General features: G+C 35.5%; 1 protein-coding gene and 1 long non-coding RNA gene across 4 annotated transcripts; both read right to left on the bottom strand.

The window, feature by feature from the left end:
* Positions 1–1,763: 1,763 nt before the first annotated feature.
* LOC112168790 lies at positions 1,764–8,046 on the bottom strand. The gene is made up of 9 exons (XM_040512405.1): positions 8,041–8,046; positions 6,124–6,236; positions 5,458–5,568; positions 5,117–5,193; positions 4,511–4,577; positions 3,844–3,884; positions 3,551–3,625; positions 2,802–2,917; positions 1,764–2,044 (listed from the first exon to the last, which is right to left on the bottom strand). The coding sequence occupies exons 2-7, from the start codon at positions 6,193–6,195 to the stop codon at positions 3,613–3,615; spliced, it is 381 nt and encodes a 126-aa protein (XP_040368339.1). The 5' UTR covers positions 6,196–6,236; positions 8,041–8,046; the 3' UTR covers positions 1,764–2,044; positions 2,802–2,917; positions 3,551–3,612.
* A 30-nt stretch (positions 8,047–8,076) lies between these two features.
* Positions 8,077–10,542, bottom strand: LOC121050920. 3 transcript variants are annotated; one of them, XR_005804390.1, is made up of 3 exons: positions 9,782–10,542; positions 9,635–9,699; positions 8,077–8,684 (listed from the first exon to the last, which is right to left on the bottom strand). It is a non-coding gene; the product is annotated as an uncharacterized LOC121050920 (long non-coding RNA). The 3 variants fall into 3 exon arrangements; XR_005804391.1 differs by lacking the exon at positions 8,077–8,684 and adding an exon at positions 8,941–9,382; XR_005804387.1 differs by lacking the exon at positions 8,077–8,684 and having other exon boundaries at positions 9,470–9,699; positions 9,782–10,541.
* Positions 10,543–13,262: the final 2,720 nt, after the last annotated feature.

The following is a 13,262-nucleotide window of genomic DNA, read 5'->3' on the forward strand; positions in this document are numbered from 1 at the left end:
ATCAGGGCGTGACAATATTAATTTTGTAAATCCTCAATAATCACAGGAAGCATATTTCAATAAATCTCGATAAATCAAATACTCAAATATTATCAACATACCAGTAAATATAATGGAGGAGGTTTCGATAAATGAATAATTAAAGGAAATCTAATCATAAAATCATATACTAAATCTCAACCGGAACATAATAAAATAAATCAAATACTGCAAATATAATTATTTAAAATCAAATGTCCACCCACAACGAATTGACTAAAGCCGTTGTCTAGTGGAATCCTCCTATATTAAGCTCTACTCAACCTCCTACGAAACGTCTGTCCAACTCCACGTATTCCAATTCAGATCCTTTAATGAAAAATAAAACCAATAAATAATCGATTAAGAAATAAATATCCAATCTTTAATGACGATTAAGAAATAAATATCCAATCTTTAATGAAACCTCATACTTCGAGTCCTTTCCTAAATAGCCGATCATTAATCAACGAGCCACGATTAGTTTCTATCGTTCACTTACAAGCACAAATCTTATTTCATAAATAACATACGTCCTTGGACTCTATTGGTAATCCGTTTACCACACGTCTCTTAAGAGACGTCATGTCCAAAATCCTTTTAACTATTTGGTCATATAATCGAGCATCCTTCCTCTTTGATTAATCCCTCTCCACATTCGTGCAGATTAGTGGTTTTTGCAAAATAACTATCAAGTCCTCACCAATTATCCACAATCACCAATCCTTGATAATTCTGCTTTTACAATAATTATCGATATATAGTAGCATTAGAGTATTTCGATCAGTAGCTTGTTCCGCGAGCCTTCACTATGCCAAAAAGTGCATCAGACGACAGAACAGTTCTGTCGTCTGAACGAACAAAAATGTGTCGTCTAGTACGGTGTCGTCTCTTGGGGGCATCAGACGACAGAAGTGTTCTGTCGTCTGATTTTTCAGACGACATAAAAAAATAAAAGTCTTGTGTCGTCTGATGAGTTTTGCATTTTGGGAACATTGTGATCTGTTTCTTTAAAAGCATTCAAACAACAGTTTTGTATTGTCTGATAAACAAAACAACCACAGTATTTTTTAAATACTATTGTGTGAAGCATATTTGCAAGACTTATTTGTGTGGTCTGAATGCCCTTAAATAAGAAATATGAAGACTCTTGTGTAGTGTCTTCTCTCATACAACAGCATTTAAAGGTTGTGCTAATTTACTTTAAACGACAATTATATGTGGTCGTAAAGAGCATCAGATAACAATTAAGTGTCGTTCTAGGGTACATACATACGACACTTAAGTGTTGTGTGAAAGGTCTTTTATGAGGTCTTTTTATATTGTCTGTGATTGATTCCAACCATACTTATTTGTTGTTATTATACGTTTTAGCCAACATTTTTGTCTAACTTATGTTGTTGTTTTGCCCTTTAGACTACAATTTTCTGTCGTCCCAATGCCAAAAAGATAATAGACTTCTATTTGATTTTTGTGTTGTTTTTGTTTAGCTGCAACCACACATTTTGGTGTGCTTTTGTTGGAGCTTGCAATTTTCTATTGTACCAATGCCAAAAGGACAATAGAATTCCAATTGGGTTTTGTGTTGTTTTTGTGCAACTGCAACCACACATTTTGGTGTGCTTTTGTTGTAGCTTGCAATTTGAGATAACACATATTAGTAGTTCCCTGTTACAATTGGTATGCATGCATTCTGGAAATTAAAATTGCCCATTCATGAAAGTATGAAACCCACATCCAAAATCATTCATTGCAATTTCTATTAATCCACCATTGTCTTATGTACACAACCTAATCATGAGCATCGATCAGTTCAAAATGTCCCATATCTACTAATCTGAATCTGCAGACAAGTCCAAATGCTTAATGAATGAAGAATCTAGTAGACACAAGTTAATAAAGGAACTACCTAGCTACACTGCTGTACCAGTTTCACAATCTGATCATGAATTGAATCACCCGAATCATAGAAGTGGTCATAGAAAACGGAAGGTATTCCAGGCTGCGTGAGTATATATGCATAACCCTGCAGATAATATGCACATAGAATGAAGTTATATTTGCTAGTGCTTTTAGTACATTTATGTCTAGATAACTATCACATACTCTGAGCTATTGATGTTATTAAAGAGCTTCTTTACCTCCATCTTTGATAGATTCTAGGGCATCAAACTATGAGTTAGTATAGCCACACTAAATATAATTAGATAAACTTTCACACGTGTAGTTTCAGTAAAAGGAAATAACTGAGGTGATGCTATAGACAAAACACCACCTAAGCAAAACAAAAAAAAACCCAGCAGGTTCTGACAAAAATGACTCTTTAAACTCAAGAGTCAGTACTAACCAAAACCAAAACTAAATAGCAGACTCCAACGAACATAACCAAAACCAAAAATAGTTTCAGCAAACTACACCTAACAACCAAAACAAAGCACAAAAATCTACTAATTGCAGCGAACTTCAACAAACATAACCAAAACCAAAAACAATTTCAAACAAGTACAGCCAAATGGTACGTAAAAAGAAACTCAGACAAGTTACAGACATATAAAAGACATAAAGTTAGGGAAGAACCAGTATTTTCAGAAGACATAACCACATCTCAATAAGCTCCACTAACACCTCATAAGACTAAAATCTAAGATACCTGTATTCAAAATCATGTGCCTCTAGGGTAGAACCATATGCATGTAGTGAAAATTAAGGCCAGCATGGTATAACTAAGGTAGAAATGTATAGTTTTACTGATCAGTTAATAAAGTGGGTGGAAAATAAATTACCATTTGAATGGAAAAGAAGTTGGGGATCAGCCTGCTCATTCTAGGATGTTCCACAAATGTCGTTAGTTAACCATGAGATGGCTGAACCCTCACAGTTGCTAGAACTCGGCCCTCATCTGTAAAGAGAACAATACAAGTAAAAGAAAAGCTGAATTACCTAAATTGTCTTCGATTTCTGAAGACAATTCCATTTTCCTTAAAGCCTAAATAAGCTGCAGTTGCTACACAAGTCAAAACTAACATAGCCTAACATGCCTTTTACAATTACAAGTGCTTATCTGAAGGTTTTGAGGTACTATAGGAATTACTAAGTAAATCTAGGGGAAGATGGATGATAGAAAGACCAAAAAGAATGCTGAAAGCTAGCTCATTTCCGAGGTTATCTAAAACCAAAAAGCTAAGCTACCATCACCAATACAGGTTTACTAATTTGCTTCCTGTCACAACCCTTTTCAGTGAAAACTTCATATTGCATAACTAAACCCATAAACATTTGCATTTGTGGAGGTAAAACAGCAATACCCGAATTAGTACTTTAAGGCTGGTAATTGACTTGAAGAATTAGACAAAAAATCCCAACTTCTGATCAACTATGTAAATCTAGTTCATCATATAATGACACTATATACCAAATCTTTTTTATATTACTTGCAACCGTATCGTTGTTTGTCTTCCTCTTCCAGTGAACTAATCATAAACTCTAATCATAAATTTAGATGCATAGCTTAGTTGGATGATCAATAGCAAACCTGTTGTCCAACAGCATATGTTGGTAGCAGTGAACCTCCCCATGATTCAAAGCGATACACATCTAAGTAATTTTTCTGATACAAAAGCAGTAGCAATGGTTCAGATAAAATTTCAAACACTACAATTATTTACCAACCACATAAACATTATATGTAGTATGTAGTGTCAGCCCCTCACAATTATTTCCCTGCTTTCTTTCATCCAAAACTCTCACAAAATCGATAACACAAATCACAATTGAATTCCATACAACCAAATCTAAATAACAGAGAAATAAGTTGAAAAAATTCACCTCAGGAACACTTTCAGCTGCTTCAAAAAAGCTTTCCCTATCTGAAACCCAATAACACTGTCAGTGAGTATAAAATCCTAACAAATTTGGAGAACCAAACCAAATAGTACTAAACATTAAAATGTGAATAAAATCAAAGTAAAAACTTAAGATTTCAGAGTTTTCCATTCAAAACGATGAACTTAAGCATTTACTAAACAATACTAAAATAAATAAAAATTCATGTTTGTTGACAAACATATGAATTTGAAGTTTGCTGACAATTTAGTAAAAGATGGAGCTTTACCATATTGTTAATAGAAGAACTCGGATAGAATCAAAGGTACATGCAATTAAACAAAATATTATGATGGACACATGCCACCAACAATAAGATTAATTATCAAAAGTATGATGAAAATTTGAAATGTAAGGTGCAAAACTATCATGATTAAATTTAAAAAGAACATATATATGAAAACCTTCAACTGAATACACCAAATACTAAAGCAAGTAAATATCATCTTATTAAATTTTGATTTACAGATATAACTATATAAGGGTACTCATGCGGTGCAACTTTTTATTTAAGATTTCCTTTAACTCATATAGCTTATCCATGACTTACAATGTATCTGTAAAAGAAAGAGTTCCTTAATACGACAAATATCTTTAATTATAGGCATACCTTCTCAAGTCGGCTTACTTCATTAGCTTTAGCTACACGAAAATTAAGTGCTTCTTCTTTTTGAAATCTGCTTGAAGTATTGAAGAAAAGAATAAAACCAGATTTATCAAAGTCAAACAAAATCCAGACTCGGTGTTTTAGTATGGCCAAAATTTTCACATTACCCATACCAGAGAGCAACTAATCAAATATCTTATTGAAGATGCACATCCTCGCATGCACCAAATGTATTGAACTGAAGTGCACTATCTCTATCCCTTTATACTTAAATGAAATATAACTGATAAATGTACTCAACACCATATTTGATAGAAGAATCCTATAAATTAATCTTCCCTTTAAAGTTCATCTAAATATGCACATCTGTTTTCTCAAATAAATAAAGTAATAAAAATTATGCTGACTCATTTGAACTTAATGCTCTTGGCAGACCAAAAACAAAAAAAACAAAAGAAAACCTAATACTCTTGGACACACATTTATCTTCTCAAAGACATGGAAACCTATACACATAAACTAGAGTAGATAGATATTGTCCCAAAAAAACAGAAAAAAGAACTAGACCAAATAGATACAGGCAATATGTTTTAAAAGGCCGTTTCAAACCTATGGTCCAAAATGCGCTTTTCTGCTTGTGAGGTGGAATTAGCAAGAGATTCTGATAATACTTTCAATTTTTCGACCTGCAATTTAAAAGAGGAGAGTTCAATAGTAATATGGAAAAAGAAGATTGTTCATTATTAACTACGCACATGCAGTGCCCCTCAGAGGAATCACTCAGTTTCCAGATAAATGAAAAGTATGGCGTTTAGATTAACTATTATAGTATAATTCAAATTTTGTGTCTTAATATTTGCCTATTTGGTACTATTTTTATCCATTGCAACCAAGAAATGCTTGTTCTAGTGCCCTTTTACTGGATAGCTGAAATGACATCAAATTGGGACCTTTTCAGTGTGCAACTCAGGTGAGTCCCCATTGTTCAAGGATTTCTTCTTTAGTAACAGAGACTCCAACCTGGAACATAGTTGAATTTCTACGAGTGCTGCTTTTAAATTCTGCAAGGAAATTAGAGCTTTCAGTTTTGATGAGTCACAACTTCTTTAGTTATATAAAGAAATAAATTTATATCAACACAACTGTATCAGGTACAAGTATCACTAATGGTCAGGTTCAACTGCCTGAACCGTACAGGTAGTTTAGCACAACTGAAACATACTGAACCCAAAGAGTCCATTAACTTTTTTTCCTTCCTTGAAAATTTAACTGAGACCATGTTTGAGAAAACTGATTGAACATGGTCCACTATTCAAACAAAAGGACCAACAGAAGTGCTTAGTTGTGAATAAAGAGATAAAATACAGCAAGCGAAAATGTATGTTGTGCCTTTTGCTGTGATAAATGGGAGCACCTAATATTAAATGGTTATTACAGAGGCATAGAAAAATTGGAAGACAAATTAGAACAAGCATGCACACAGAAATCGGGTGCCTTACTAAAATGGAAATTCAGTTGGATCATGTATAAAAATTATCTTAAACAACATTTGTGCAGTACGGATCTGTTTATATGGATTTTATGCTCATTTGCCTATGCAGGAAAATCAAGTATACCTCTACCGTTGCATCTTTTGCTGTCTCCGATGAATTGTTACAACTTCCACTTAAAGGCTGCTGCAGTGTCATCAGTTTATCAAGTTCCTCCCTTATGCTGCAGGCTTCAGCATCTATTCTGAGGGCATAAGGTCATAAAACCACGAGCAAAAAGATTAGGCGAAAGGTTGAACAGAGCATATACCGCACTCAAATATCAATGCAGACCATTTAAGAATCAAAACATGTAGCTGGAAATGTCAAGCATTCATTAAAATGAGGTCAAATAGAGTATATCCAAACAAAGTTATTGATATACAATATATTCCATACTGAAGAACATAATAGTTAAACAGAGAAAAAGGCAAACCAAGAAATTAGAGGTCTGGAAAGAGAATTGTGAGTTATTATACTAAGAATTGATAATCTAAAACACGAATCAGTTACATTCCTACACACAGTGCTGGGAGTTTCATTAATAGATTCCAAGTTATTGTGAAAATCATACTAAACTAGTTTGGACTTTCATATTCATAAGCCTGAATTCCCACATTCACCCACCAACACTACTTGAAGTTTCATCAATAAAAAGCATGAATTCCCAAAAACATGGACATGCACACTACTTGGAGTTTCATCAATAAAGTCCAGAAAATTATGAAACCATACTTAACAACTTCAGAGTTCCATCAGTCCAAAGCATGAACTCCCATGCATACCCATACAGAGAGCAGCATATATACATACTCATGAAAGTATAATGCTGGTTCATTAGAATCCAAACATGAAATAGTCACTTCAATATGTAAAAACTACCACTGCATATAGAGAAACAAATTTGACTTCTCTAGCCATAAACAAGATAACAGAGCAGTTATTTCCATTCAGAATATAATTTAGTGCACTAAACATTTAGCTACAATGATGGAGAAATGATGAAATATTTTCATCTGCTGTAATGTAAAACTGAAAAATATAACAGTCATGCAGCAAAAGAAAGTTTTATTCCATATGGAAGATGGCAATTCAATCTACGGAGAAAGAAACAGAGTTTTTTCTGGGGCCTGGGAACTTAAGCCTTCAAATGATGATATGAATACGTAACTCATGATCCTTGAATATATAGAATATAACTTTTGGATCGAGACTTGAAAATCTCAAGAACAAAATAGCCTGTAGCTCCATTACTAAAAGAACCAGACAATTGCATCACACTAGCAAACTTATTAGTCCCAACAGCTCGAGTACATGTCAGGTCTTGAGCTTTATAGAGCCCTGACTCAAAACTGAAAATATAGGGCACGCCCTCTTTAATATTGTTATGTATAGAGGCATAGTCTTTAATTGTCCTCATGTAAATGCATGCTGAACTGATCCAGTAATCATATTATTGCCCCCAAACTCTATTTGATGAATGACTAAACCCATTGAAGCTTTAATTCAATTGAAAGAAGAGGTTTATAGTGGATCATATAGATAATATGGAGAAAAAAGCCACAGATAATGATTGATGATGCGAACCCAATCCTCAAGAAATACTCACACTCAGCCCAAACCCATCAAATACCCATCTCAATTCTTAACTTTCCGTAAACCAATATCAAGACAGATATGAAAATATAGAGACTCAAACCCAGTTATGCAGTGCTGCTAAAACTAAAACTAAAACGAAACTAAACAATGGAAAGCAAACCCATTACAGAAACTATAGATAGTTAAAACTCTGTTTTGATCAATAGCAATACACACGAACCCTCAAACACAACCCAGAAAACCCAGACTAATCGCATCAAAATTGATAAAGAAAAGCATGGGAAGAATTGAAGAACTTTCAAGTATAATAAACAAATAACCATAGATCGCCCAAATTAGTGATCGAAAAATGAAAAACTCAACCATAGAACCCTAGATTCACAGTGTAAGTGAATAAAATTGTACCTTGATTTGGCCAGAGAAAAAACCAATGAGCAAGACGGCCAAAGTTCTCAACTTTCTCCAAAGGCTCCATGGACGGAGTTCTCAGGAAGCATCTCAAGGCCGTGGCGGCAACAGACTATTCAACTTGGCCGCTGGCGAAGGCTTCGAATCCAAGGCCATATAGAGGAGATCTGAAGGCGGAGACTCGTTCTCCTTGGCGGCTATATGCTTTCACGGAGGCTTGCCAGACCCTACTGGGGCGGCTCCATCGTCTCCCGTAAGAAATTGTGGCGCAGATAGACTTCATCTCCGTCAATTTCAGAGAGAGACGGAGAGGATTGTAGAGAGAGAATGTGAGATTCGGAGACACAGACAGAGGGAGAGGGAGAGGGAGAGGGAGAGTAGGGTTTGGAAAGACAAGGGAGCGAGAGAGAAGGAGAAGAGAGTTGGTAGATCTTCTACTGAAGTGGCCAGATTTGATAGAAATATGATGAAGAAGTTCAATCTTAGCCAACAAAGAATCGAGAGAGTGAGAATCGAGATCTGAGAGAGCTGAGTGAGAAGGAGAGAGGGCTCGTGTTTGAGTTTTCCTCACGGTTTCTAGGTCGAGCTGAGAGAGCCCGAGTGAGAAGGAGAGAGAATGAGTGAAGGGTCGAGGTCGATCTCTACAAGCACAGGTCAAAATAATTAGAAAATTTTAAAAGAAGCTCCACACTCGGACAACATTTAAATGTTGTCTGAATGTCACAATATTTTCTAGTCAACTAGGGCTTGGTTATTTGAGAGGGAAAAGTACCAAATCAATTTTTGGATATCCCTCCAAATTTGAGATAGGAAATCACCACCTTCTACAACTACACAAATGTGTTGTCTGAATGCTCACCATTTTTCCAAATTAAACCAGTATGGTTTTAGTGTATATTCAGATGACAGAAAAAAAAATTATGTCGTCTGAAAAACTCAGACGACATAAAACAAAACTTATGTCGTCTGAAGTGTGTCGTCTGATGCACTTTTTGGCATAGTGCTTAATTGAAAACGTCCAAGACCTTTAGTTGATTCATTTCCATTTATGTTTAAGGACCAAACTATCAATTACCAGTTACAGTGCATAACCTTATCAAACCATTACTCACTTCATTTCTTACCCTTAGGCCATGTTTGGTTGGTGGAAAGGAAATAAATCATTTTTCTTTCCATTGGAAAAGTGAATCCTGAGGGGGAGGGGAGGAACCAATTTCCTCTACTTTTTCCTTTCATTTGGGAACCAACTTCCTTTCCTTGACTGTCCCAAACGCAGGAAAGGAAACATTTTCCTTTCCCAATGCCCAGATTCTGGGAAACAAATATGGCCTTACAGTATCTAGAATAATTGTTAAAAACATTGCCGTTAGTTAACCTTGATCGACCATTCATAATCTCCATAACCCTAGCACTACCCTCTTCCAAATTTTAAGTCAACCAAGAGCAATTCCAAATCAATTTCATTCTATTCAACCACATATCAATATCACCATAATATTAACAAGAATAACTGTATTCATTCTACTTCATAAAATCCATAAAACCTCAACTTCAATAAAACATAGTTCACGATCCAAAGCCCGACCCTTACCATTTCGCCTTTTCTTTACTGCCAAGAATCTCGATATAAAGCCAATCTCCTACTCTTCAGTGCCCCTTAACACAAATTGAAAGCAACGATATCAATATCCTATCAAACATCATATAACTTTGTCCACAACGGGGGTCGGAACCTAACCTTCCAAAGTCCTCATCACTGAGTAATGGATTTCCCATTTCCTGCATCCAATTCCAAGCTTAAGGTTCCATACACCCAATACACAGATTTCACCAAAACCTCACAATCAAAATTGAACACATTACGTTAGGGTTCCATTCCACAACAGCCAGAAGCTCCAACCTAAGCAAAGAAACGACAGTTTACCTAATAGAGGCGCCTGGGAATCCAGTGACGGAGCTGTGGTGGTCCACATGCCAGTGGCAGAGCGTGCGGCAGCTCTGGCCGGAACTGGAGGTCGGGGTTTTGGGATTTGGTAGCTCGTAAAATCCTGACTCGGGTTATCGTGGTCGTGCAGCTCGAATGTGGCCAGAGATTAAAGAACGAAGAGCCACAGAGTCGACGTCTCCGGCGACGCCGTGTGCGGTGGCTTTCGGGCCTCAGTAGTCGACAAAACTTCTGGGTTTGAAAGTTCAGATTGTTCTGGGCACGATGGTAGCGGAGGTGTATTGAAAAGATAGCCAGAAACCGACGAAGATCAAGGAGTAAGGCGGTGGAACTGTGATTCTCCCGTGCGGTGGCTGCAGGAGGTGCATGGTGACGGTATGGCTCGGGCTCTGATCAGATTTAGGGGTTGCATCAATTGATGGTGGCGGTTTTGTGAAATGGTGGCCGGAGGTGGTGGTCTCCGGTGATGGCAGAGGAAGAGAAGAAGAAGAAGAAAGGTCGGGGAAGAGAGAGAGAGAGAGAGAGAGAGAGACTGTACGGCCAAAAGAGAGAGAAGTGAGTGAGAGAAAATCTTTAAATACCAGAAAGCGTGAAAAGTCTATTTTGCCTATTTTGCCCTTTCAAAAGTTTCCGAAAAGTCCGTAAAAGAATTAAAATTCCGTAGACCGTAACTTATTCAAAAGAATTCCGATTTTTGCGTGCTTCGTGTCTACAAACTCCGCTTAATACCTTCTACAACTTTCATGAAGAAAGTTTTCTCAAAATCGGAACCAAACAAAAAGTCAATTTTTGTAGAAGATTGAACGAAGGTAAAAGTAAAATTCTTAATCATTTACCATCCGAATTACTGGTAAATGGATAAATTTTAGGAACAGAGTGAGAGAAAAACTTTAAATACCAGAAAGCGTGAAAAGTCTATTTTGCCTATTTTGCCCTTTCAAAAGTTTCTGAAAAGTCCGTCAAAGAATTAAAATTCCGTAGACCGTAACTTATTCAAACGAATTCCGATTTTTGCGTGCTTCGTGTCTACAAACTCCGTTTAATACCTTCTACAACTTTCATGAAGAAAGTTTTCTCAAAATCCGAACCAAACAAAAAGTCAATTTTTGTAGAAGATTGAACGAAGGTAAAAGTAAAATTCTTAATCATTTACCATCCGAATTACTGGTAAATGGATAAATTTTAGGGACAGAGTGTAACATTTTAAACCCAAAAAAAAAAAAAGATTATACAAGCCCTATAATGCTCTACATGAGATTATAAGTAAAAAGATCTATATTCTCTACGTGATTCATTTATGAGAGATGATTGTCTTGGAATTGACAATGTATGCCCCAGAAGTGGCATGAGTACCAAAATCAATAAGCTTATTATAGCTAATGCATATATGAATTTGTGAGATCTATGATTAATGATCATCGATGATAATTTACATATGGTAGCTACCAAAAAATCTTTTAAGGGTTGTATTTATGTTATACCACGTTTCATTATGGATGTCGACAAAGTATATTATTGGCCAAATTTGAAAGATGCAATTCCAATGAAATTGAATACTTGAAACGTGATGAAATACTTTGACCTTTAACCCTACAAGTTACAAAATGGTATTTACTAAAGTAAAGATAAATCACTACGACACAATGTCTATTTATAGAGACATGAGATTGTGAATATATTCCCTTATACGAATGACAATTTTCTATAAATACAGTGTTACATATAGCAGTTATATTGACAATAGATTTATGGCACATTGTCATCATATATTATGAAGATCTTAAAGACAAATTGCTAAAAGCAAAATCTCAAAAGTAAAGTGTCATTATAAGCCTATTGCTTATCAAATCCTTGAAGGATTCAAATGCAAGTCCATGAATGGTTGAAAGAGCCTGAAGCTCACTCGTGGAATCAAATAGTCTAAAACTGGCTCATATGTACGCATTTCGTTCTAATCAACGTAATCTAAATTGCCTTAATGAGTACTATGACGAGACTACTATTGAATTCGAATTATGATCATAGTGTTGCAACATATTCTAACTTTCGCAAAGTTTTGAATTACTTAGAGCTCTTGAAGACTTATATGAGATGCATCAATACACAAAGATATTGATGTGTATGGCTAGGTATGCCATGATTTTTCAAAGTTTTAAACTATACAAAGCAAAATGTGTCAATTTCTTTATATTGTTTAGCTATTTCTTTGTGTATGAATTTGAGCATATGAGATTGTTTCTAACCTTATCATATGAGGTAAGGCTTATTGAAAATCGTCTAGCTTTGTTGGTATTGATTAAAATTTGCAGGTATGAAAATTTGTAATGAGCCCCTATATGCAAAGCACACATGGTCTCACTTCAGTGATAGACACATCAAACTACTATACATGGTATATGTAGCTTATCGCATACATAAATGAGGCTTGTAACAATCAGGGGGAGATTCTCATCACTGGAGCATCTAGATGCATGCTACCTAGGACATATGAGTGTTGTGCTCTTTTTCTCCTTCGACCAGGGTTATTTTTGTCCCATTGGATTTTTGTTACCTAGCAAGGTTTTTAACGAGGCAACAATAAGCACGTCTAATATCATCATTCATTAGTGGACATCTAAGAGAGAGGTGTTGTAAATATTATTATCTATGTGGCTGTCCACGTAAATACTTATTAGTTATGTACTTTTATGTAAACTCTACCTCTATATAAATAAGGCTAATGAGACTGAATGAGAATATTTCTACTTCCTCTCAACTATTCTCTCTTTATCTTCTCTGTATTTTATAACAATAATTAATTTGTCACAATTTAACTTGCCTAAGTCAAACCGTGTCAGCACGTTTGACTTCCCAATGATAATTTGACACATCGCCTCGTAATTATTTTAATTGAAAAGTTATTTTTTTCGTTAATCTGTGAAAAGACATTTTTAGGTTTCACTTCATCTTCTTCGATGACGATGTTGGTATAGATACCTCTCAGACACAAATAACGGAAGCACAAAGCTCATTAGCCACTTAAAGTAATGCCAATAAAGCCCAGACATGATGCCGATATCATACACTTGTGGTATCGGGTGGACCACAGCTAGTCCTACATTGGAAACAAATAGGTGACAAGTTCATCCCCACATTATAAATACATGTCTCTCCACTCATTCTCATTGACCAAAAAAAAAAACTTTTATTCTCATTTTTCAAAATTGATGATCATACAAACCAAAACCAAACCCCAATTTCACCAAAAGCAAAACAATGGAAAACCCATAGTACG

The sequence above is a fragment of the Rosa chinensis genome, chromosome 1, assembly GCF_002994745.2.
Source record: "Rosa chinensis cultivar Old Blush chromosome 1, RchiOBHm-V2, whole genome shotgun sequence".
In the NCBI taxonomy this organism is placed as follows: Eukaryota; Viridiplantae; Streptophyta; class Magnoliopsida; order Rosales; family Rosaceae; genus Rosa; species Rosa chinensis.